Consider the following 26,385-nt stretch of genomic DNA (forward strand, 5'->3'; position numbering starts at 1 on the left):
GACTTCAGGAAGAACAGCACCGACCCAACCCCCCTGCACATCAATGGCGAGTGCGTGGAGAGGGTCCACACCTTCCGGTTTCTCGGTGTCCTCATCTCCGCTGACATCTTCTGGACAGACAACATCACAGCGGCCATCAAGAAGGCCCAGCAGCGACTACACTTCCTGGCCTTCTACCGCTCATCCATCGAGAGCCTGCTGACCTACTGCATAACAGTATGGTACGGCAGCTGCACCGTGGCAGACAGGGAGAGGCTGCAGAGGGTTGTAAGGTCAGCACAGAAGATCACCGGCTGCCCTCTCCCCTCCCTGATGGACATCTACACCTCCCGCTGCCTCAGCAGAGCAGAGAACATCATCAAGGACAGCTCCCACCCCGGCTCTGAACTGTTTGACCTGTTGCCCTCAGGAAGGCGCTACAGGTGCATCAGAGCACGGACCAACAGACTCAAGAACAGTTTCTTCCCGAAGGCCATAACCACCCTGAACTCACATGTGCACTGACTCCACTCCACAGGCATGAATTGATAGTATTGATGTTGAAGTATTATTTTTTAAGAGGACCATTTTGAGCATTTTAGGCACAATTTCTTGCTAAAGAGATCAATCAACAGCCTAAAAATAAACGTTTTATAATGTTGTATTTTTTACGTGGTCCCTTTTACACACTACTTTGTAGAACATCTTGGCTTTTTGGAACCCAGCCCTATGGTATAATACCAGAAATGTGAGGTTTATGGACAAAACCCCGAATTTGGCCTTTTCTGAATTTGACCTTTGATTAAGATCACTAAAACCTTCAAGAAAAATAGGGGACATGTTTCTTTTTACATTTAAGAACCCCTATAAGCGAGATATAATACTCTCCAAAAATTAACATAAGAAACCCACAAACCCCCAAATTAGACACATAGGCCCCCCTACCACAACCACCTCCAGTCCTTGGGCTACTATTTCCTTTGGTTGTCAATTCAAGCTTGAACATTTTTAATGACATTTTTTTAAGAGCTCTTGATTAATTACTCTTTTTTTGTGATCAAATGTTTTTTATTTTATCTATATTTAAACAATTAACAAACAATACACTGGGACATAGGAACGCATCCCAGGACCTAACAATAATACAACAGAGCGTGCAACTCACCAGGAAGAACTCTTCATAAATAACTTGATTGAACATTGTATACATTTTATTCATGCGTTAAGTATTTAAAGGTCAAACCCCAAATCAACAGTTGGAAAAATTAGCTTAAAGGTCCCATGACATTGTGCTCTTTGGATGCTTTTATACCTTAGTGGTCCCCTAATACTGGAACTGGGGGTGGGGGTGTGGCCTTGACCAACTGTCACTTTGCTTGTTTGAAAGTCATGATGTCTCTCTCTCATGGACGGGCCAAATTCTCTGGACGGGCAAAGCAGAGGAAGAGGAGGTAACCTTGCTCCTTATGACCTCATAAGGAGCAAGATTCCAGCTTGGCCCATCTGAGCTTTCATGTTCTCAAAGGCAGAGCAGGATACCCAGGGCTTGGTTTACACCTGTCAGCATTTCTAGCCACTGGGGGACCATAGGCAGACTGGGGGAACTCATATTATTGTCAAAAAAAACTCATAAAGTGAATTTTTCATGCCATGGAACCTTTAAGCTGTTTGCTACATCTTGTAAATGCATGACAAAGGAAACGCTTAGAGACTCTTATTTCTTAGACTTGCATTTCCTACTTGACTAGGCAGACCATCAGTATCTTTATTTTTTTATGTTTTGTTGTAAATATCGTTTCTACCTCAAAACTGTCAACACTTTTTTGACAAATGTGCAAACACATTGACTCTTTGTATAACGAATGAAATAGCCTTTTACTTGCACAATAAAAAGGCAAAAGCTATTTGATTTGGGTAAGAAAGAAAACGCATATGATTTTTGTTTCTTCTGTCTATTTTCTGCTATTGTAAAGCTCTTTCTGTTGCATGGATTTCAAATACAGTTCATCACTATTATTATTACTGTTGTTATTATTAATATTATACTATGTTTATACTTTAGAAATTGCATTATTGTTCTGTTTTAGCTCAATTTAAAAAAATTAAATTTTATTGTTTTGAAGAGCACTGTGGTTGAGAGCATCACAAGAATATGTTAAACTGTCGCCATCAGGTGGATTTTATGCTGTCATTGCAACAAGAACCATGCGTAATTAAGTTAAACGTGTCCAGTAGTAGAAGTGGGACTCTACCACTGGACACGTTTAACTTAATTGGTCACTAAGTTGTGGTTAAGAAAATATCTACAAGCCATACGTATACAGTAATGCTCTTGCCTCGTAGTGGGTGTAATACCCTAACGTTTTAAATTGAACGGCAGTTGTATTTGCTGATAGAGAAATCATAACCGTAAAGTATCTGGCGAGCCAATAAATCATAACTACAGGTCAGTTTAAGCTCACGTTCCTGTCACTTCAGGAAAGGATTTAGTTAAAAATGCGTGAGACCTGAGGAAAAATCTCTAGAACACTGTCATAAAAAGGTAAATATATAGTATAATAAAACATACAGTCTATGTAGTCTATGACCAAAGCAAACAGTATAATAATAAAAGAAAAGGGAAGTGAAAAATGTCATTGTTATGTTTCACAGATAAGGAGCGTGGAAAACGAGCTCGTCGCCTCTTTTAACCAATGACAGAGCCGGTATGCAAATTTCAAGACTCATCCAGGAAATGGAGTCCGTAGTGCTGCTGTTGCTGCGTTGAGGTTGAGCTAGTGTGGCTAGCTATCAGAGGGCGTATCGTTACTACACACCGAGCAGCTATGGTTTATCAGAGGCACACAACCAACAAAAGACAGGCCACGAATATAAATAAGACCATTCGCGTTTGAGCAGCAAGGAGCACATTAATTTCTTGTTAACCGAGGTAAGTGAGCTAAAGATGCTGCTGTGTGCGTGTTGTGTTAATGGCTTAAGGTCGGTGTGTCGCTGTTTAAATGATGCTGCTACATTAACGATACTTGACAGCAGAAATATGAACTATAAAACACCCATACTCTGCTTAATAACATAACAACTCTTTGTTGATACGTAACACAAGGATTAACAAGGAAACAGGCCTAACAGTGCTGCTTTTCGTCTACCTTCATTGCTTTTTATGTGAATTTAACGTTACTGCGCTAGCTTAATATTCAGGATGACCAGCAGCAAACTCGTCTAAAAGGCGACAGGATTTTGGTTTTCCAGTCCAAATGCTGCGGGGATTGTTGGCCTTCACTCAGACAAACAGACACAGACAAACAGGATAACTTCCTTTTTTTTACGTCCAGGAATTCGGCTATTTATAACCATTCACTCGTTATGTTAGCTAACTAACGGTAACCAACGTCAGTTTGTGTATTTGTGTCTGTAAGTCCTCTCCGGCTTGTTGTCAGTCGTGACAAAGATGGAATTGCTAATGTTAGCAGCCGCTGTGATGCCAATTTGAATGTTTATTTAGTGACACAGTGTGGCTGATACAGTAATAAACGCACTTCTCTTGGCATTAGCTGGACATAACTTCCAGATATTTCTGGTACTCACAGGATTTGTTTACAGTGGATGAGATTAGCTGTGGATTTAATCAAACTAAATATACGCAGCTGGTGATCATTTTGACACCATGCTTGTTTGAGGCTGATTTGGGTTTACAGGTGGTGTTTAGAGATGCACGATACGAGAAAAATATGCGATATGTGATAACGTTGTTGAATATCGCGATACCTATATTATTTGTGATGCATACATATGAAAGTGTACTCCGTTCTGCTGCTTTCAGTATTCTGCTAAAATACAACAAATGGATTGTTAAGCAAAATCAGTTTCAACATAATTAAATTGAACATATACGGCACCACAAAAAAATGACAAAGTGCAGTTTTATAGGGATAACTCCGCCTCTTTGGCAACACACACCATGAATAAAGCAAACATGTTTCTGATATAAATTACTGATTGTTAACACCACATGTATTCATATTTACAGGTTTAGTAGAATAAAACAGCATACACTTAATTGCTTTATAGTAATAAGAACACGTGGGAAGATAAATATACTAGCCCCTAATGGTCTCATTGTTTCAATAGTGATTTCACTTGGTGAAAGACTAATGATCAATCCAATATCAATATCCATTAATTGACTAATCAATTTAGCACTAAATTAAATTACTCGGGTGACATCTGTTTTCTGGTGCGTCTTATGTAGAGTCTGTTTGTGACAAGACACTGGAATAAGAAAACACTGAACAGGCCTTATAAGGATGCTGGTGAGAAGTCGAGGCATCTACTGTATATGAGACGTGCAACATAATTATAGGATAAAAAAAAAATTTAAATAATACTGATCAGTTACTATACTGAAGGGCTAATTGTGTTTTCAATTTGTTTGACTTTAGGTTTGACCACATCCTTTTGAAACGGTTATCGGAGGGTAACTTGAACATAATATTTGAGTATTAAATACATTTTCAGCTTTTACATTACATTCCTTTAGCTGTACCAATAGTGACAACACAGCACACTTTCTTTTTATGGCAATTTTATGTGACTACTTGATCATAACAATGTTACCACTGTCATCTATTATTGAAAATCCTGTACCACAACTTTTTCTTATTGGCAGTGACAGGAGACCTTTCTATACTTTTTACAGTCCCAGTTTATCTGTAATTTAGATGACTTTGTTTAATGCTTTGAAAATGTGTCTTCTTTTCATTTTTAAGTAAAAGTGATAAGGATACAACTTTATCAGTGCTTTGCCATAGAAACAATGTGTGCCGTGTATCTGCTCTTTTTAAGGATTTATTTAAAGTAATATCAGCACCTCTATTTTCTATGTAGCGAGACTTCCTGTTGGCACTTTGTAAGCTGTGATGTGATTAAGGTGAGTGTATTACATAAGTGACCATGCTTTATTATCTTACTGAGTTGCTCTTTCTCTCTATTTCCACAGATCTGTCGCTGCAGCGCCTTGGGCACCAGGAGGAATATTTAGGTCAGTCAGACATCATAAGATATGTCTCTTTTTCACGTCTGTGTTTTATCCAACCTCTAATTTAATCACAATTAACCACAAACTCCAGAAAATAATTATTTGGTACAAGTTATGTGTGCTTTTTATTAATTCATATTTAAATAACAACTTTGTTTAAAAAAAGAAAAGAAGCATTTCTTAATTTATTGGTCTGTAAGGTAATTTATTTACTATTAAACAATATTTGTTTTGTGTTTCATAAGGGAAAGCACTGAAACAAGTGTGGGCCACTGTTTTTGTTTTTCAGAATAACCATGAACCCCCAGGAGGCAGACGTGAGCACCATCTCTCCAGAGCTGCCGGCAATGTTTGACGGCATGAAGCTGGCGGCGGTGGCCACGGTACTCTACATCATCGTCCGCTGCTTGAACCTCAAGAGCCCCACTGCTCCCCCGGACCTCACCTACCAGGACACACCCCTCAACCGCTTCCTTCTCAAGTCCTGTCCTCAGCTGACCAAAGAGTAAGATGCATTTTCAGCTCTCTGTCTGTCACTCTAAGTGTTTCCAATGGCACTGCTTTTTCGGCCACCTGGGGCTGTGAGTGAAGGTAGCAGTTTGTCTGGCGGTGGTGCCATCTGTAGTCAGCGTTGACCGATACCTGGGTGTGTCTGTACCAGAGATGTCTGGCTGGACCGTCAGCTCTGGCATGAATTAAACACCAGGCTGTATTTTTAGGGGTTTCCCCAAATGCAGATTGAGTTTGTCACACTTGCATTACAAATATAGACTCAAACACATTTGCCTACTATGATGCACTTATGGCAATTCTGATGTCTACTATAATTTGAATCTTCCATCTGGGTTTATATTAACTGATGCAAACCAGTGGCAGCTGGGCTCTAATGTCCTGTAGGTCATAGGAAACCCGCTACCTGCCTTTTAAACAAAGTAAGCTTGATTGTTTTTTTCTGAATGAGCGTCACTGTCCATGTCCTTGGATCTGCTGGTGTTGCAATACTTTGTACTCTGTGGTGGCTCTCTTTAAGCCTTCAACACGAGTGTCTGCTTATACAACCGATTGTTACAGAGCACTTTGCCTTTCAGCTGCAGTGTCACTGAATCATAAGGCCACACTGATGTTTACTTTTGTGCCTGGCTTGTTATCATTCCCTTCTGCACAGCCAGATTTGGCTCACAGAAATGTATTCCCCGGTGTTTGTTGAACTTGAATATTGTAAATCCTGGAACCCGTCAGCAGCATGGCTGTTGTTGAGAAGTCACGTTTGTAGTCCTGCTGTGTTGTATAACCAAGATCAATTGCACAATGGAAAGCATAGGAAGGGTGTCGTGAGATTAACAAAGCCAACAGCAATTTTCTTTGGCTGAGTTTAGTACAATTCATTACAATTTGTTTTTAAATGCGTCTTGGTGTTAAATGGTCACTCTGACTTTCTTTTCATGTTTCCAGGCAAAATATAGACAGAATTATAGTTAAAAAGAGCCTAACAATAATTAAAGGCAAAATGAAAATTTCTCTTTTTTTTTTTAATTGTCAGGACATGCCATTTAGTCTTTATTTATTTTTAATCTGTTGTACTGTTTGGTGTTTGCTATTACCTGTGACAAGGACTTTGATCTGGACTTAAGATCTTTGCTTCATCAAACCACACTGACACATCTGTTTCCTTTTCCCGTTACGTAATAGCTTTGAGGAACAACAGCACACATCACTGTGTTTCTTAAATTAAATAAAAGACTTACCTGCAACCACTTCCAAGTTCTTTTTAATCCCAAAGAAAACTCTACAAGTACAATTTTTTTTTTAATCACACAATGAATAGTTTAAATACTACATTTATATAAAATACTCCCAAAACGTTTTTTTTCCCCTTCTTTTTTTTGGGGGGGGGGGGGGGTTGTCTGTTACCTATGGATGGACTCCACTAACTTGGCAGAGTGCTTATCCTCCTATCCACATTAACACGAGGGGTTATCCTCTTCTTGGAGTCATAGATTAAGCCTTCAGAGTACCTTCAAGAAAACTGTGGTTAAGCTTTAACTTACAGTACTTGCTTAAAGTGGTTACATCACCTCGTCACCTAATGGAAGTAGTTCTGCTTTTTGATTGACACCCGTCCTAGGTGCACTTATTGCTGGGAGGCACAGTAAGGGAGGAGGCAACACAAGGTTGGGGGCTTGTGTAACTAATGATGTAATTAAACCCTTTGCCCTCTGTTGCTACTTACTGACTCTGTGTTTGATCTATGTACTGGATACACAACTAGTGTCCATGTTGCACCTGTGCTTTAGTTCAGTTGGGCTGATCTTGTTTATCTCATTCCCGTTGCCTCCAAGATGGCCCACTCTTCACCTCATTGTCAGCAAGTCGACCAAGATTTCAGATATGTTATATAATAAAAATAAGAAAAAGAACAAGTTGGATTTGTACTGTTAAAGGGGTGTGTTTGCAGATGGAGTCTAGTTTGTCTTTAACTGAACCTGTGAACTGTAATTCCCCCTTGAATAGCTTATGTCAATACTGAATGACTGTCTCATGAACTAAACATCCATTTATCACCATTTCATGAACGCCACATTACATGAAAAGCAAACAAATGGTTGTTTTGGCTGTTATCTCTGTAACTCTTATTTTGTCATGATTATAATATTGCATTGACTTGGCTTTCCCTTTTTGTAGAGGATTTTCCAACAGAAAAACACAGCACCTAAAAAGGTGTTCATTGATATTATTTTGGTCTCAGTGTGTAAATAAAATGGTGAGTCTTTATAATGCACAATGTAAGGCTCAATATTTCAAAGAAATATTACATAATCCAAAGACTTGACTCCTACAGATAACTCCTACGGAGGTGTAACTGGAATTCAAGTACACACGCTTAGCATAACTTATCAAAACATACCAACAGACCAACGTTAAACATTGATGTCTATTAGGAGCATGGAGCAGTCTTTCAAAAGCTGCAAGAGACAGGTGACTTTGTATGCAATTCATGTGCCAGAATGTTCATGCATGCGTCATAAACCACCAATGCAAATGTATCTGCTCCGGATAACAATGTGGTAATGTTTTCCAGGTACATTCCTCCCTTACTGTGGGGTAAAAGCGGCCACCTCCAGACGGCACTGTATGGTAAACTTGGCCGGGTGAACTCACCTCACCCCAGTGGAGTCAGGAAGTACTTACCCATGCAGGATGGGGCCACTGCAACCTTTGACCTCTTTGAGCCACAGGGGGACCATCGAACAGGAGGTGATGCATTTGATCAGGCTCTACTTTTTCTTTACCAACAATATGTTTTTGTCGTTTGCTACTATTTGGACAATACTTATTAGATGATGGCTAAATACCTCTTCACTGCAATGCCAAACATAGATATCTTATATATGTATTTCTTAGTTGGGGTTTTAGTTATTAATATTATTTGTTCTATGCCGTGCCTGCTCAAATTGCCGCGACCTGGACTGAGCTACATATCAGTTGTAGTCATTTTAAACAAAGTGCACTGTTTGTCCAATCATTACAAAGCTTGCAGGATATGTTTTATAATGATGTTGTGAAGTGGCTATTGAGAAAAAGGTTTGAACCTGTGAATATATTTGCATATTGTAATTCTGTTTTTTTTTTTTATATTGCAATTCTACTTCTGCTACTTTTGTGTAGTCTGTCCGTGTAACACCTATGTAGTGTCTGTCTGCCCTGGAGGAGGGATCCCTCCCCTGCTGATCTTTCTGAGAGTTCTCTCATTTTGTTGTTGCCAATAGTATTTTTGTTTTTACCCAGTTCCAGACCCATTGACACACCGTCGGACTTGAGCTTTATCAATAAACATGACTCAAGATATATGAAAAACCAACTGAGGAAAAATACTGGCATTATGTCCATCTTTGAATATTTAAGTTTACCAGCTCAGCTTATGATAATACAAATGACTCAGTCTTAGGTCATTCTTGTTTAAATGGGCAATAACATGTTTGTAATGCAATTGTGTGAGGACAGTTTTAGAGGTGAATTCCTTTCTTTGAGCTGATCCTTGACCCCCACCACCTCAACTATGATCGTGTGGTCCTCCTATGAAAGATTAGGACTCACGTGACATTGATTCCCAAGAAAGTAGCGTTACTGTTTCCATTCTGCTTGGCTAAAGCTATAAATTACAGACAAAGCCTTATCCTTTTATTTTGGATCAGCTGCCGTGCTTGGCCTTGCATTTTGACATCTAGTAATGTGCTGTTTAGGAGAATAACATACTCTCTGCTTACATATTTCTCACTGGCTAATATCCCTTCAATCCATCTGCCTGTTTCACCAGATGACATCACCATGGTGATATGCCCTGGTATTGGCAACCATAGTGAGAAGCATTACATCCGAACCTTTGTGGATTACGCCCAGAAGGACGGTTACCGCTGTGCTGTGCTGAACCACCTGGGAGCGCTTCCCAACATCGAGCTTACCTCTCCACGCATGTTTACCTACGGTAAGGCCAAAGAGCTGTCTTCAGTTTGACTTTCCTGTCACCTAAGAATCATAATTGGAACTATCTAGAAATGAAAACCCATTTTCTAAATGGTGGAAAAAGGATTTGATTTTGTCAAATTATCAGGAGTACTACATCATCATTTTGGGCTCAGTCTGGTGCTCTCATCTAATTGACTGATGAGGCTTAAGAAGCTCTGGTCAAAAGCCATTCTCATAGCAGTAAATAAAAGATTATATCCTTTAGTGGGTCATCAACTACATTTGATGTAATCTGATTTTTGTTAATGGTATTTTACAATTTGCCTTTATTTAGAAGAAATCCCTGTACAATCTCATTTCAAGGTAATAGCTAAAAGGCGATAGGATCTGGTGGGTGAACCTAAAGCTCCAAGAATTAGAGATAGTAAGAGATTTTAGACCTGCTGCGATTATTTTAAAGCTTGATAGAGACACAAATGTAATTCTCTGAACTAACGGCACCTTCAGCTGGAACTGCTGCATGAGCATAGAAAAAAACGCTGCGCTCAGCAGAGGTGTTAGGTATCGATTGGTAACTGTACTGTTTGCCTCACAGGGTGCACATGGGAGTTTGCAGCCATGGTCGGCTACATTAAGCGGACGTATCCTCAGACCCAACTGATGGTGGTGGGCTTCAGTCTAGGTGGAAACATTGTATGCAAGTTCCTGGGCGAGAACAGCATGAACCAGGAGCGAGTGCTGTGTTGTGTCAGTGTCTGTCAGGGGTACAGTGCTCTCAGGTGGGTTGTTGTCCTCTCAGTGTTTAATTAAAAAAGCATAGCATAATCAAAGCACCTTTCTTACACTATCACCGGACACACATTTCTAAATGTGAAGGAAGCTTAGCATAATGCCCAAATGATTTGTGTTTGCATAATATAATCACATGTATAGTCACAAGTCTATAAGGCATCTCTCGCCAGCCGTTTAATCGTTCAGCTATTCTGTTTAGTATTTTAATCATCAGTTGATAAATAGCACCGTTTTGCTTGCCCACAGTAAATCCCTTTTGCCAACAGGTCAAGAATAAACAAACCAATGTATCACGATAGTAGTAGTGTTTTTTAGACTCTGTAGCTTGTGTGCATGTTGGAATGAGCCACACCTTCTGTGTTTTAAATGCAGTCAGCGTCTCTTAGCAGTCATGACAGGCTGGGTCTGTTATAGTTTGGATGAATGCACTGGGGAAGGGCGTGGGCTATGGACTGGCCTTTTGAGGATTTGGATTTTCAGTTTTTTTTCCCCTTTCAAATTAGTGTTCATACCCATGCTAGACCTTGTGTCAACATTTCTTTAGAACTGTAGCTATTCTTCTTTCCCACAAATAATGTGTGATTAACAAATGTTCAGTTAATTACTTTTATTTATACTTTTATAATTTTATTCTTTTATTCATGTATTTAGCCTCAAATGGTAATTAAATGCCAGAAGTAAAAAAGAAAAACTTTCTATTTAATGGTCAGTTATATTATGTTAAATATCTTGCGTTGTTGTGTTGGTTTAGCCTGTCTCGGTCAGTAAGCTGCATGTTAATGTCTGACCATTGCTACTCTCCACCAGCGCGATTCTTTGTACAGCTGATTACACGGGACCTTTAGTGTTGTTTGGAATGCCGACAGGCTGCACAAAGCTAACTTCCAGTGTGCTTTTCTTTATTTCTCAGGGCACAGGAAACATTCCTACAGTGGGACCAGTTCAGACGCTTCTATAACTTTCTCATGGCTGACAACATGAAGAAAATCATCCTCTCACACAGGTATCACTGTTGGTCCTGCTCATGCTGTACAAATCTTAGTTTCTGCTGCAGTTTTTCATTGGTGTAACGTTCCACTCATGTTGTTTATAGTTTTACATAGCTATTTTCTGGAGTTTGCCAAGAAAGAACTTTACACCAATGTAACAGACAGCATGGTTTGTCTATATATATATATATATATATATATATATATATATATATATATATATATATATATATATATATTTTTTTTACTGAAGGTAGAGTAATCTGAATTTTTGGGGAGAGCAAGGGAGACCAAATACCAAAATATTATTATTCTTTTAACGTATTATGGTTAAATGTTCAGGTTAAGTATTCAGTTATGAATGGCACCTATGTTTAGAGATATTGGTTGAAGGCTATTGCAGTCTTTTCTAAGTCAAGGGGAAACTGAGCAGTCACTGATTTCAACATGTTTCATGAATTATGTTTGTGTGCGTACCAATGTATTTTGTTTGCATGTTACAGGCACAGTCTGTTTGGGGGAAACCCAGTTAAAATGGTAGATCTAGATCTCGGTCCGCTGTACACAGCAACATCTCTAATGCAGATCGATGACAACATCATGAGGTATGTTAAGAAACAATTTAAGATTGCTTGCCAATTGTGAAAAAAAGAAAAAGAAATATCTGATGTATTTGTTAAATGAGATTATTTAATGTTTTTGGGGTTTGAACAGAAAATTCCATGGCCACAGCTCTCTCAAAGAGTACTATGAGAAGGAAAGCTGTGTACATTATATTCACAATGTAAGAACTGCTTTCGCATACACCTCACATCTTGTCATGGTATGTTTCTCTTTTTGGTGTGTTTGTTTGATGTGTAGATTTTCATTGTTTATGTTCCAGGTAAACGTGCCACTGTTGCTAGTGAACTCTGCAGATGACCCTCTGGTTCATGAATCACTGCTCACCATCCCTCGCACACTAGCAGGTAACTAACAGCACACAGCACAGCAACAGCAGAAAAGCTAAACCATAGTGTTAAACAGCTATTTTATCAGCTACGTTTACCTTAGCAACCATAAAGTACACTTTGATATTCTGTTATTGGCCATTTACTTTGTAACACCATGAATCCTATGGTCAAACTAATTACCTTGAAAATATTTCAAGAAAACAAAAGCTAGTTCTTTTGAGTCAACAGGTTTTTAAATAAAACAAGCTTGCCCTGTCCGACAATTGGCTGCAGTAAACACCCCATACTTATCAGAAAACATGTCTGCAATCCCAGAAGGACCTCTGATGAGTTGGCTTGAACAGAACAGGGTGTGGCACAGCGTTCATGAAGTATTAAAGTCTGGTGGTGCGTTACAGCAGCTGTACACTCACTCACACATATAGCTTATTGTCCCTCTACCTATGCGTTAAAAGTGAGTTTAGCACGTTTGATCCTCATTTTACAAATAAAAAGAAGCAATCTGCTCTTTCCTTCTTTTCAGCCTGTGCTATATGTAAACTTACTATTTTACCACTTACTATTTTGGAAAAGGTGTGTTTGTACGCGTGTGTGTACATGTGACTCTATCGTACATGTGTCTCTGGAGAGCAGCACTTACTGAAATGAGGATCAGCTGCCCTTTGCCCTAAAATGCGATACAGTGACTCAGACACATAACTACCAGGGAGGGACTCAACAGAAAAACACTTGCTTGTGTTAGTGCTGTGATTGCCTTGGATTAAAGTGTTTGATATGAGTTTACATCTTAATATTAAGGCAGTTATGTGAAAGGGTTGCATTTGGTCTGAAATGCTAATACAAGGTGTAGACACCCCTGTTTTTCTTTATTTCATTTATGTACTGAATGTGGCTGTGGTACGATGTTAGATAACATTTAATTAGTATGACTGCTGCACCAGGAAAGGAGGCAACCGGTTTTATACAGTAATACAAAGTAAAAGCTTCAAACAACAATTTTGTTTGCATTCTTCCTTTTTTTTTTTATGAGCTGTTCTCCTGACTGCTATGTTCCCACCTGTCACTTGGTGCCTGAGGCGGTGGCTCTTGGTCTGAACGAGCACTCAGTTGTCCCAGCAGCTGTCATGAATAGTGCACAGTGGTGAAACCTCTGTGGGATCTTATTCACAAGTTAACCGCATCAGGCTACTCCACTTACCCAGATAAGATTAGGAGAATAAGGAGATCCAGGCCAATAGTTTTCAGGCGACCACTCTGCCTCAGCTGCAGCACTCTGCATAGTTTTATACGCCAATCAGAAAGAGATTAATGGTTTGTCTGTATTGTGGAGGTGCCCTACTTTGAGTTCAGGGTTTACTTATTGTGAATGAAATGATATCGGTATGAATGGATTTACTACATTTTGCCATATTCATAGACTGTAGAAAAACACAATTGTAGTGTCAGTCCTCACCCATACTCTTAAGTGTCTAAATGAGAGTTTTGAAACCTGGTGTGTGGGTGAAGCATTTAATTTTGTCTTGTCATTAACATGCTGCTATAGCAGCCTTCATTCTTCTGTAAAGCTCTCCACAACATTTTGGTTCCAGGAATTTGCTCCCATTCAGCCACAAGATTGTTCAGCCTAAGCAACTTTGATGGGCTTGAGGGTCAGAGCTCTGTGCAAATCAATCAAGTTCTTCTACAAAACACTTGAAAAGATAAATTCTTTAGGCACAAGGCATCGACAGGTGTGTCCACATACTTTTGACTGTATTGCGGCAGCCATGCAAGCAAAAAAGCTGTGTGACAGCCTGAGCTACACACCTATGCTATCTGTAGCAGGCATAAAATAATCCCTGGCAAGCCCACAGTGGATACGTGTTGGTTTTATGATACTGATTATGACACACTGCTGAGTACAGAAACCTAATTACTGTGTGTTGTATCATCCTTTAGCAAAGAAGCCCAATGTGATCTTTTCCCTGACGCTACATGGAGGCCACCTGGGCTTTTTCGAGGGCGCGGTGCTATTCCCCCAGCCCCTCACCTGGATGGACAAAGTGATTGTGGGCTACGCCAACGCCATGTGCCAGTGGGAGAAACAGAAACCGCCGTGCCAAAGTGGCCATCTGAGTGAGAGCTCTTGCGCAGAGGAAAAAGCATAAACCTCTGACCGTATCTCTCTCGCACATACTCTCTCTCCCTACCTTCTCCCTCTCTCCAACACCTATGCCCCAGCACTGAGAAGACACCTAAACTAACCCTTAAACTGCTCTCTCTTCTCTGCCTTCTCCTCTGGTGCTACTCACCGCTCCTGACCCACATCCCGGTCGAATATGTCTCCCCTTTGTAATCACAATCACCTTTCATTATGTAAAGGAACAAAAACAACTGCCTTTGTGCTCTTTTCCGTTGCAAAGACTTTGAATTAAGAGCAGGAACATTTAGTTTCTCTTCATGTACTCAACAACGATCCTTGGCTAATGGGGGCGTTGACTAAATATGAGGAGAGATGAAGTCAAACTGGCATTAAAAAGTAAAATGAGAGCACCACTTTAGAGTAGTCCAGTGAAAAACAAGAGCACACGAGAAGCCTCCTATTACAGTATTCAAGGACTGTGCTGCAGTCGGTGCCCATTTACCGCACCTGTAAGAAGCTCACTGCTTATCACCGCCAAGGCCATATAGCCTAGTCTGCTGTCTTAACCAACACAGCATCGTGTGTGTGTGTGTGTGTGTGTGTGTGTGTGTGTGTGTGTGTGTGTGTGTGTGTGTGTGTGTGTGTGTGTGTGTGTGTGTGTGTGTGTGTGTGTGTGTGTGTGTGTTGTGTGTGTGTGTGTGTGTGTGTGTGTGTGTGTGTGTGTGTGTGTGTGTGTGTGTGTGTGTGTGTGTGTGTGTGTGTGTGTGTGTGTGTGTGTGTGTGTGTGTGTGTGTGTGTGTGTGTGTGTGTGTGTGTGTGTGTGTGTGTGTGGGGTGTGTGTGTGTGTGTGTGTGTGTGTGTGTGTGTGTGTGTGTGTGTGTGTGTGTGTGTGTGGACCGCGAGTTAAAGACCCGTGACGGAGCACGTGGTCCTTGTGTTTGGTAGATGTGATCCAAATTCTCTGTTCGTGGTCTACCAACACTTCTAATGTCTGTTCTTTTGGGTGAACTGTTGCTCTGTTGTTGGTAGAAAATGTACAGTAGAAAATCTAAGCATAATGGTGGTGTGCAATTCCAGCTCATAACATCCTCTTGAAACTTGCGTTTGGCACTTGAAATGAAAGTGTTTAGTGCTTACCAGAAATGACCAGGGATTAATCCCAGCAGGGATCCGTGCACATTCCCACGGTCGCATTTTATCACTTTGATTCAATGCACTTTATGACACAATTTAGTTTTTTCTTAATTTTTATCCACCCTCATTAGTCAAAGCGCAGTTATGGAGATCGTTGATGGTTTAGCTCTCCTTGTGAACGAGAGGAAGAACTGAAAGGAGCAATGATGATGATGTAAAGTTAGATGACTTATATGTTCCCTGTGTTGTCTGTTGTCTTTGAGCCCTCTTACTCTTTCTTCTGCCTTTGAACAGCTGCAGGTCCAGCCAAGGCTGATATCCTTCTCTTACTATACAGACGCTAGCACTCCACCCTCTAAACACATGATTTGGTTCAAACCTCTTGGTATACTTTTGCCTTTTTTTCGGCAGATAACTCTGTGGTGTCCTCTAATTTGCCTAGGGAAAGTTTGGCAGTGTGAAGCAGATATTCTCCTGTAATCTAAGCTGTGAGGTGGGATTAGTAAGGAGGGCTGAGGGATACCGATGCTAAACCAAATGTTTATAAGTGGATTGTTTGTACTTTGAGTTGCCATACTGGTGATTGTTATCCTGTATAATTAGATGGAGAACATGGCATGCAGGAAATAAGAGACATTTTAATTCAAGGGAATATTTCTGTTGCAAAGACTGCATTGAAATCTTATTTTCTTGACTGAGCTGAGCGTTAAAGCTGCTGAAATCAATCTGAAATGTGTCTTCATGAAATGATACTGCAATAATGGGACCTGTGGACTTTTCAAAACCTGAATCTAATTGAGAACTTGTTGCACACCTTGTAAGGGCTTAGGAATCTTCTTCCAAGGCAAATTCCAGCCAAGTAATCATAACACTGTGATGAGACAGATGGATGGTTTTAAATGACAAAGGGGTACGCAGTGATTGACAAACGCACATTTTGTTTAGGCTGTTTGTGTTTAAAAGATCTGGGTTTGATAGTATTTGCCAGTAGTCTCATTTGTTGCAGGAAGTTTGGCACGTCAGGACCATTTATATTTATCTTTGTGTCTTTTAGTTGTAACATTGTGACAAATAATTACCATGAGCAAATTCATTCTTGACCTGGGAAATATGGGTTACATAGTAGCCAGTCACCAGCCATCACTAATTAAATCAGTTGTTTTTTGGCTCAAGGACGATTTCAAGAACATAATTTATGTAGATCTGTTGGTTTTTGAGATGTAATTGGCTTAAATTTAACCTCCCTTTTTATTAGAGATTTTTTTAGTGCAAATACTATGAAATCTAGCTATCTTGCCAATGCTGGCTTGGCTTATAGGGATTCACCAATCCAACTTTATCCCTCTGAAACTCAGGGTATCTGCCAATACCATGCACCGATCCAAGACCAGCGCTCTCTTTTCCCCCCCACAAGAAATCTGTACACCTCACAGGGTGGAACTCAATCATTTTTATGTACTTAGAGAGAGGGGATTGCCATGGCAGTAGGTCAGCAACCCGCCATGACTGAAACTGAACACTAGAGTTTATAATGACAATGACACTGTATTTAACATGGATCAGTGACATCGTGGCAGATCGGGATTGGTGAATCCCCAATTGCACCTTTTTTGCCAAAATACTGTCATCCTTCTAGTTGTTCAAAACACAAATTACTGTACACTTCTGCCATCTGTTGTCAGGGAGACCAAACTACAACGGCATCCTCTTTTTCATCTGCACTGAGATTATATTCATGGTTCACTCTGTCCACAGCTCTCATTTCAACCAGATCAGCTGTGGTTTAGTTTTACTCTGGGTTGTAAAACAAAATTCTGTTGAATATTGATGACACCAGCACAAACCCAGTTTCTGCAGTAAGCGCCATGTGTGTTCTTTTTAAGATTTTTGCCTCCCCCAACTTTGCACAAAAATGCAGGTTTGGATGTATTATTTGGATGTATTTTTTTCTAATCAATTATTTGGGGTATCTTGTTTGTATTTTGTATTGTTTGTATGACTTCTTGTATTTTATTTGCTTGTGCAAATGCATCAGAGCGTGAGTGTCAATGAGTAAGTTGAATACTGTCACCGCTTCTGATTGACAAATACCAAAACTTCTTCACTTTAACAATGAAAAAGCTAAAGAGATATTTATATAAAAAAATAGAGATATAAAATATAGAGATAGCGTATATTACAATATTTAAGGGAACAGGTATGAAAAATGAAGGCAATAAACAACCAGGAGGGATTCTCTAATCATTTCAACGTGACGGTAAATGTCAAAATATATTAGACCATAATATGTCATATACATTAAGATAATTTTCTTCATGGAGTATGGGATCTGAAATGTTGTTTTCCTGTTTTGATATGAGAATGTGCTCCTGTGTATGTAACCAAACCCCAGTGCTTCAAGCATCTGTCAATGAATCCAAAATATTGGATTCAGATACATTACTCAGTGTTGTGTTCTTCTAAAGGGATTTTTTAACTTTAAATCTTATCAAACCAAGCTAGTGGAAGAGAGCCCACCGTGTTTTAAGCTACAGTAACCCTTATGCGGCTTTAATTTAGTGTTTACAGACATTTTGATGTTTTAAGACTGTTAAGGGACGTGGCGACGAAGACGGGGCACACCGAGTCACACAACGTGATGTACTCAAGTGATACTGAACACTGGGTGTTTTTGTTGAAGAAAACCAGTGGTGTGTGTGATCTAAATATGTGAGGAAATATGGTTGTTGTGTTCCAAAATAAATTATTTTCTCAAAAGAAAAAATGTCTCTTTAATTTAAGTCTGTAAGTAAATTAAAAAAATCTCAAGGTTTATAGCCAACATGGTGAAAAACATTTGGCTATGGGATTAAAAGACAGACTTTTAATTTCTATTACACCTGAGCCAGAATGTAAACTCCTAATTTTTTTAGTCTTTAGCTACTTAGTTTGCACAAGTGACATACAGTTGTGGAATAATTCTTCAGATCATTTACATAAATATAAGTGTCAATATTCAAACTACGACTATTTCACATTAATAAAATACCACCATAACAGGCCCAGGCCAGTTTGACTGTTTGAGTTTATTGACAGACTCCTCAGCTGTGATTGGTTGTTTTCCTTTGTGGACTATGGATTCTTGCAAATGCCATGAGGCGTGCAAGGAGGAGGCAGAAAAACTAAATATGTTGGTTTTTTTTGTTCAGATAATCTGCCTAATGTACTACTGCCAATGTGTGTCAATACACATGATTCTGAAATGGGCCATTCTGCAATACTTGGTACTTTAAGTATACAATAGGGTATTTGATGTTAGAACATTTGTACTTTTTGTTAAAATGTCAATGTAGGACGTTTACTTAACATCATTTCTACACAGTGGTATTGCTGCTAAGTGAATTCTCTGACTACTTCTTTCACCACTGGTATTGGTCTGGAGGGATACTTAGGTTTCTGTGTTAACTTAAGTGAGACATGTTTTAACCTCCTTTATGAATCAGCTGAAAATAAACTTTTAAGATTTTATTGTTTAATCTTGCTTTATGAAAAACCTATCAGGTTAGGTGAAATTGAAGACAAATGATTAAAAAAATGACAGACAAAAAAGAAAACAATTTAATTGAAAATTTCCCAGTACAGTGCAAATTGCAGAATGGATCTTTGTGGTAAATCAGGCATCTTAGAGGCACAACTCAAACAAGGCTGTTGAGACGACGAACTGTTTCCATGACACAGCATCAGCAGGCTCCTAAAACAATTATCAGATGCTGGCTCAGCCGTTGTCAGTTTTCCATCTTTACACCTTTCTTAACCCCTGAGACTGAAACATTTATGTTCTCATTCAACTGACAGGATTGTAGGCACAAGGCTGCTCTGTATGCAGTGAAATTCACTTTTAAGGCAAAAAACTCCAAACCAAACTGACTTACATGATCAATTCTCATTCTCCCTCCACTTGTTAATTAACAACGGATGTCAGCACTGTAAAGTAACGAACATTAAACATCAATTATTCTCTCTGTAATATCTAAACATCCTTTTTCTTTTCCTATTTATATATCATACTCATTGGCAACTCATCCTGCTCCTAACTCTAGATACTTCTTTTTGCTCATAGGAACTGACCGCATAGTAATACACAATGTCAACCTAGCTTCAAAATAGACCGGATCTGATCCCAAAAGAAGCATCTAGGGTGAAGGACACTCTATAACTCTTGGGTTTGAAATGGGAGTGGGTGTTCTTTCAGAGAGCAGTGTCTTCGGAGCCAAAAAGCTTGGTGGCGATGGCCTGGCGGTCTGCAGCAGAGGCCTTGCCATCGAACTCTGCTGGCAGGATGTCTGCGTCGAATTCTTTGAAGTAGTTGTCGAGCTCGTCGCCGTGAACAAAGACCTGAGGGAGGTTATCAACAGTGTTCAGAGGAGATGACTGATGCAAAACGGAGGACAAAACTGAAAGTTAAGATTAAAAGGGTTGATGGTGCTTCCATCCATACCCTCTCCAGCAGCTTGCTCTTCATGAAGGGTTTGACCACGTTGTATGTGGTGGTGAAGTACCAGGGCTGGTGAGTAACGTGGACCGCCTTGAAACGCGCAGGGAAAGAGTCCTGCGCAAGAACACACATTTGGTTCAAACAGTTCTTAAGTTGCACATCAAGAAATTCTCAGCTTTTCCTTTGAGAGTCTGTTCTGACCTGCAACATGTCCACCATCTTCTTGAGCTCAGTTGGCTTTATTCCTGAGGCGTGCTGCATGGTAAAGCCCTTGAAATTCTCAATCAGGACAAAGCCATTGATCTGTGTTTCCTCATTCTCCAGCAACTTCTCCAGAATCACACAGTAAGCTCTTAAGATCTGTGACACACAAGGACGGATTTCAAACCACTACATCTGAATCATATAGCAGATGTGCTCTGTGAACTTGCTCTACCGTTACCTCATCGAACGTGATCTCTTCCAGGTCCCAGTTCTCGATGTTGAAGAGCAGGACTACGTGGCCGTACTTGTCCCTAGTGGGCAGTACTACGGGGTAACCCGCCTCGATGGTGCTGCGGACCGCCTCTGGGGTCAGATTCTCAAACAGCTCGGGATACTCCTTCCTGAAGCGCACATAACCTAGAGCACCCCAATACACACATCACAACTGAAGGTTTACCAGCATTCTGTTATTGGGTACTAATGGTTCCTAAACCCTTTTAGGCTTTTTAGGTATAGTATCACAGGTACAGGTTCAGTGCAGGTTGCTGATGTGCCAATTACAACGATGACACCAAGCCTCTTCATAGAGAAGCACCAATTAACCCTGTGTGTGTGTGTGTGTGTGTGTGTGTTTTCTTGTGTTTCTGTCAAATATTCTCACAGCAATGGCAAGAAGAAGAAAAAAATCCTGTTTGTTGGCCCTCAGCAAGGGAATTCTGTCAATGTCATTCTGGATTATTTAATTGGTAATCGTTCATTCATTTTGGAGTTAGTAGTTGTTTAAATTATGAATACAATTTTACAATTCTAATATCTTAGATTCCTAAGCACACACACAAGCATTAGGCAAGGAATAAAGATCTTCTCATGGGAGAGTCAAACCACTCTGCTTTTAATCTCATCTCCTCCCCCAGACCGACACAGTTAGGACATGCGCCATGAAGTTCCCAGAAGAACACTGAGTTCACAAGTTAAGTAAACTTGCTGAGCACAAATTTGGACACAAATGAGGCCTTTGTCAGGGGAAACTCAAAAGAAGCAACTCAAAGACCCCAATTAATGAACAAATGCTTCTCTGTCTGAGTAATGGGCAGGATTCATGCAACACAGGAGCACAAAAGAGTTCTCACCCTCAATTACTTCAGCTATTGGACTGCAAAAATGGAATCAAAGCATATAGATGCCACAAAAAAGTCACTTTTGATTATCTCAGTTTGTCTCTCTACAATAGAAATGTAATAGTATATTAATTACCGACCCTTCATGAGCTCGTGGGCTCTGACAACCTCAAACTTGCGAGCTCTGAGGAAACGCAGGATTAGAGAGTCCGGTTTGTCCCCGAAGTGGTCCAGCACCAGTTTGGCCAAATCGTCTCCCTCCGCTGCTCTCTCCTTCATCATGACTCGCAGGTCCTTCAGTGTCGACGCCCGCCTCTCATCTGTCTCACTCAGCTCATCCTTCGCCTGGCGGAAGAAGAAAAACAGCCAAACACTGTAGGGGACAACAGGGTCTCTACAATGTGGAAATAATATTCTGATTTGAGCTGCTCTGTATATGCTGGCATTCAGTTAAATATTATTTTTTATACCTTTTGTGCTGTGTGTCCAGGCAGTTTGTGGCACGGCCCAAACACTGGCCCATGATCCTTCACTGTCAAATGCTCCAGTTTAGACCTCATGGCCTGCTCCTCTTCTGACACCATACGGTAAGATCCAATCTGTATCAAGCAGAAACGCTTTATAAAAAATAAAAACCCTAACGATGCACACCAGTGAAGGACTGGTTAATCTGCTTCACATGATTACAGAAAGGACTTCTAAAGCCACTTCTTAAAAACAAGCTTAAGGGTCCATCCCAGGGCCGGCATCTACTGGCACAATAACAGCATTAAGCAGCATCATGCGCTGACAGTCAAGCTAGTCAAAGGGCCGAACAGTGAAGTTCAATTCAATTCAATTCAATTTTGTTTATAGTATCAATTCATAACAAGAGTTATCTCGAGACACCTTACAGATAGAGTAGGTCTAGACCACACTTCCGAATTTACAAGGACCCAACAGTTCTAGTAGTTTCCTCCAGAGCAAGCAACAGTGCGACAGTGAAGTGAGGCCAGACACCGACAAACAGGCTTAAACGGAGTTAAATGACACTCAAGAGCTCTCTCTCGATTTGTTGCAAAGCAGTTAAACTCACAGTAGCCATGGTTGCAGCGTCTCACAGCAGCTTCACCAACTGTGAAGAAAGAAGGAGAAGAAAGAAAGAAAGAAAGAGAATAGGCACGAACAGAAAATCAACACACCAGACCTTTTTTTCAGAGTTATCCAGACCTTCAGTTTATTCCTTACAGAGTTTGTTAAGGTGACCCCATGAGGTCAGAAAAGCTTTAATGCAGTTATTGGAATATATTATGTCATCTACATGAATGATAAAGCCTACAACAGGTGGCGGTGTGGCTCAGTGATGTACAAACGTTTTGGATGAAGAGTGGTTTCTTTACTCATCAGTGGAGCAGACAGCCTCTTACATAAGAGCCTGACACAGATGTCTAATGACCACCACTCTCCCATAAAACTGAATTACCAAATCTAGCCCCAGTGTGTTCCTCGTGTACTACCTTTACATGTGAATCACAGAGCGAAGCGAAATTAATGCCTGGTGAAATTTGAAAAAAAAAAAAAAAGATGGTTTAACAACCCTGGCTGCTGTTTGGAAGATATTTCCTCTTTTAACTATCTGGATAGAAAATAAAAAATCTGTGGCAATCTGTTGCGACATAGTAAAAAAAAAAAAGCGTAAGTTAAAACGTGAAGTAGTGTAATTTGTTTATTTTTTATGAAAATATGCAGAAACATCAATATGTAACAACATCTATTACAATTCTTAATTTTGATTCATGTACAAATTGAGCAAGGACATATTCAGGCTCCCATATTTGTTTGGATTTGTTTTTATCGTGAAGAAACGGAATATTCTTTACATGCAGATGCTTAGAAGATACTCTTTTATTATAACATTTATATATAACTTTTTTTTTAAATACCTCCCGTACAGCAGTAGGTGAGTTAGTGTTTTTAAAAAAAACTATCATTTTGGTTTTGTGTTTGTTTTTGTAAAATCAGATGCTTCCCTGTGTGACTTGAATGTAATGGGAACACACGAGAGCCACACACTGGGGCTGTGCCCAATCTAAATGCTGTCTCAAACTAATTTAACTGGACATGGTACATCCAAAGCAATCTCGTTTAAATCTTCAAATTAATACAAGAACAGAAACATATATTGAGCCAAATAATGTTAATTCAGTATTGCATAAAGCCAAACACTGATCTTGACATAAGTTGATTTAGAGTCACAAACGCCCTTGCTCCTCTTCATAAAAAAATGTGAGTGTGTTAATCGAAACCACTTGGGGTGCTGAAGACTGAAATCTCAGTCGCTGGAAGTTCAGTCAAATACAGAACATCAAACAAAACCACAATGCATGGGAACTGAATTTACACACTTCCTGACACATTCATTCATTACAGTGAAGAATCTTTACAGTCATTGCACTACAGTCATTCAACATCCAACTAAAACAAGTGTTGTTTATCGCTTCAGCACAATTGATTGCTTTCAATAAATACAAATCATGTAAAATACCTACAGTGCTCATATACTGAAGTGTTATTTTAACTGAGGAGCAGACCTACCTTTGAGCAGACAGGATGAGAGGAGTGGACTGAGTGGCAGAGAGGACAACGAGAGGAGAGAGGATCAGGAGGGGAGGAGTTAAACGACACAGTTCTATGATGCAAACTGCGAAGTGAAGGGGGAGCTGGGATGGAGCCGGAGAGGTGTGCTGGTCTGGACCTTCACTCGGATGGTCTACGGTGGTCCTGACAGTTAAAACACAGCTGATAAAACACATTCGAATGATAGAAAATTTTGCAATTTTAGAAATCACATTGACATCACAGGAAACACACAAAATGCATTCATTTAGAAAACACATTACACAAAAATCCTCGTCAAATGACCATAAACAGAAAACAAAAAGAAAACGAAATGGAATGTCTGAAAACAGCAACATTAGAGGAAAATAATCGCACATTTTAGAAAAACCCTGTTTTATGCAATTTTTTTGTGTTTTGCGCCTCCGGGCCACCATACTGTGGTCTGATGGTCATTTTTGTCACACATGATATCAATAAATAGGTATTACTGCATCTCAAAGAAAAATAAAGAAAGAGAAGATAATGAGAAGGTTTTTGTGTAATTTGTTATGTTTTTCAGTGATGTGCAGATTCCAGCTCCACAAACTGGTATTTACCTATTAACATCACATTGTATGACATAGGAGAATTTGCATGTTTTTTTCGACCCTGCTGTTTCATACATTCCTCTTCAGACTGGAAATTTAACCCCGGACATGTGACATGAAAGGTGGGATTCAAGCTTGATACTGAGCACATTCTTTGAAATCCTCATCAGAGGGAACTACTTTGTTTTGTGACCCAGATTATGGATTACTCATCCATGATTGCACAACATCAGACAACTTTCCTCTCTTCTGGTGCCAGTCGTCCATTACAGTAATGTAGAATACAATCAGGTTTGCTTTTATTTTTTGGAGATTGATGATAGTTTGTCCTGTTTCTATTTCCACCTTCATTGCCTTCGACTTTCTGTTACTTACAGAAGTGAATGATTGTACGTTTTTTTTGGTTAGTCAGCAACCTCGGCCCAGGCTGACATGTCTCATGCATTTTTTTGACGTTCATGTTCCCCAGAGGATGAATCCCATTGACTTTGGTGATCTCTTAACTTTTCTTGTAGCACCACCAGACGTTTGTGGTTTCTTTTACCTTTACCTTTTAATTTCATTGTAGCTTTGGACTTTCTATTTCCACTTGGATTAGTCCTTTTTTATTTGTTTTAGATTTGGACACCAAGCCGGGCGTTAGTTAGTTTATGGGGGAAACAGCAAGCCTAGCTCGTCCAAAGATAAAAAGATTTGCCTATTAGCACCATTAAAGCTCATAAATAAATAGGTTATAATGCTGGGAGGAGGCCTCGGGGAAGACCCAGGACTAGGTGGAGAGATTATATCTCCAACCTGGCCTGGGAACGCCTCGGGATCCCCCAGTCGGAGCTGGTTGATGTGGCTCGGGAAAGGGAAGTTTGGGGTCCCCTGCTGGAGCTGCTGCCCCCGCGACCCGATACCGGATAAGCGGATAAAGATGGATGGATGGTTATGTCATTATATTTTGTTTATTCCGTACAAAAAATGAACTGCATTACAACAGTTCATGGGGTTATAATGTGCTGAATTATTTCCTGTCTTGGAGTTGACAGATTTCACTCCAACATACTACTACATAGTCTTTATGCTATGCTAAGCTAACCTAACCGTCTCCTAGATCTATCTTCATATGTAATGGGCATGAAATCTTCTTGCCTAACTCTAAAGAGAGTGAGATTTCCCAAAATGGCATACAATTCCTTTAATCTCTTTTTAAAGACATATCTTATACTATAAGAAAGGAAGTGTTGCCCTGTTTTGTGCATTATTCTAATCATTGTTTATGTAAAAGTTGATGATCAAACATATTGTGCATATTTTTCTCTTCCCTCTTGACATTGTGCATCCCGAGAATAAAGCATGAAAAAGCAGAGCTTGTGTAGAATTAGGATGCATTCTGCATCATGTCTGAGAGAGCAAAAGGGGAGAATACAGTTTGGTGCCAACGCTGAGCTGACAGAAGAGCTTAATGAGCCGTGGGTGAACAGAGGAAACCTCCACGAAGCTGGAGGCTCTGCTGGGTCCCCTCCTCCACACACTGAGGCCTCTGTGATCCAGAACTGGCAGACTTACTGTACTGCGCTGTTGTTCCTCCATCAGCAACGCTCATTAGCGGACGCTCATGAATAACCTCCTATTCCCTCACAAAAACAAACAGGGGTTAACAGTGTTGTGGCCACACGGGTCTCTGGTATACAGTTAAGCTCTTTGATGTGAAGGATTCCTGCCAATCATGTCACCCTGCAAGCCAACAAATAGGCCGGCGTGAATGCAAATTAAATTTTTCATCCACATTATGAATTGTTCTGCTGTTTAAAATATTCACGTGATCTATAATTTGAAGGTTTTATTAGTGCAGTAGGCTATACAGGTACAGTGGTGCTCATAAGTTTATATGCCCGTGCTTAAGTTGACTAAAAAGAGGAATGAAAAAATCATGTTTTGGAAATTTATC

At 39.9% G+C, this 26,385-nt stretch overlaps 2 protein-coding genes across 3 annotated transcripts; one reads left to right on the top strand and one right to left on the bottom strand.

Moving 5' to 3' along the window:
• The first annotated feature begins 2,696 nt into the window (after nucleotides 1-2,696).
• LOC116704411 (monoacylglycerol lipase ABHD2) lies at nucleotides 2,697-18,232 on the top strand. 2 transcript variants are annotated; one of them, XM_032539907.1, is made up of 11 exons: nucleotides 2,697-2,908; nucleotides 4,976-5,017; nucleotides 5,304-5,519; nucleotides 8,094-8,269; nucleotides 9,330-9,497; nucleotides 10,074-10,257; nucleotides 11,181-11,273; nucleotides 11,763-11,864; nucleotides 11,974-12,043; nucleotides 12,143-12,227; nucleotides 14,151-18,232. In XM_032539907.1, exons 3-11 carry the CDS (start codon nucleotides 5,311-5,313, stop codon nucleotides 14,357-14,359), a joined length of 1,296 nt encoding a protein of 431 aa, XP_032395798.1. In that variant the 5' UTR covers nucleotides 2,697-2,908; nucleotides 4,976-5,017; nucleotides 5,304-5,310; the 3' UTR covers nucleotides 14,360-18,232. The 2 variants fall into 2 exon arrangements, with proteins under 2 accessions (XP_032395798.1, XP_032395883.1); XM_032539992.1 differs by lacking the exon at nucleotides 2,697-2,908 and having other exon boundaries at nucleotides 4,976-5,031.
• An 815-nt stretch (nucleotides 18,233-19,047) lies between these two features.
• On the bottom strand, nucleotides 19,048-24,020 carry LOC116704934 (retinaldehyde-binding protein 1). The gene is made up of 8 exons (XM_032540751.1): nucleotides 23,839-24,020; nucleotides 22,340-22,378; nucleotides 21,735-21,863; nucleotides 21,405-21,609; nucleotides 20,385-20,563; nucleotides 20,144-20,302; nucleotides 19,946-20,056; nucleotides 19,048-19,842 (listed from the first exon to the last, which is right to left on the bottom strand). Exons 2-8 carry the CDS (start codon nucleotides 22,346-22,348, stop codon nucleotides 19,696-19,698), a joined length of 939 nt encoding a protein of 312 aa, XP_032396642.1. The 5' UTR covers nucleotides 22,349-22,378; nucleotides 23,839-24,020; the 3' UTR covers nucleotides 19,048-19,695.
• Nucleotides 24,021-26,385: the final 2,365 nt, after the last annotated feature.

This window comes from Etheostoma spectabile, chromosome 1 (genome assembly GCF_008692095.1).
Source record: "Etheostoma spectabile isolate EspeVRDwgs_2016 chromosome 1, UIUC_Espe_1.0, whole genome shotgun sequence".
NCBI lineage: Eukaryota > Metazoa > Chordata > Actinopteri > Perciformes > Percidae > Etheostoma > Etheostoma spectabile.

Coding starts and splice junctions, on each gene's coding strand:
- LOC116704411 (XM_032539907.1), top strand. CDS start 5,311: ATGAACCCCCAGGAGGCAGACGTGAGCACCATCTCTCCAGAGCTGCCG. Junction 9,498..10,073: donor TCCACGCATGTTTACCTACG/GTAAGGCCAAAG, acceptor TTTGCCTCACAG/GGTGCACATGGGAGTTTGCA. Junction 11,274..11,762: donor AAAATCATCCTCTCACACAG/GTATCACTGTTG, acceptor TGCATGTTACAG/GCACAGTCTGTTTGGGGGAA.
- LOC116704934 (XM_032540751.1), bottom strand. Junction 20,303..20,384: donor AAGAGATCACGTTCGATGAG/GTAACGGTAGAG, acceptor TGTGTGTCACAG/ATCTTAAGAGCTTACTGTGT. Junction 19,843..19,945: donor AGAGCAAGCTGCTGGAGAGG/GTATGGATGGAA, acceptor AACCTCCCTCAG/GTCTTTGTTCACGGCGACGA.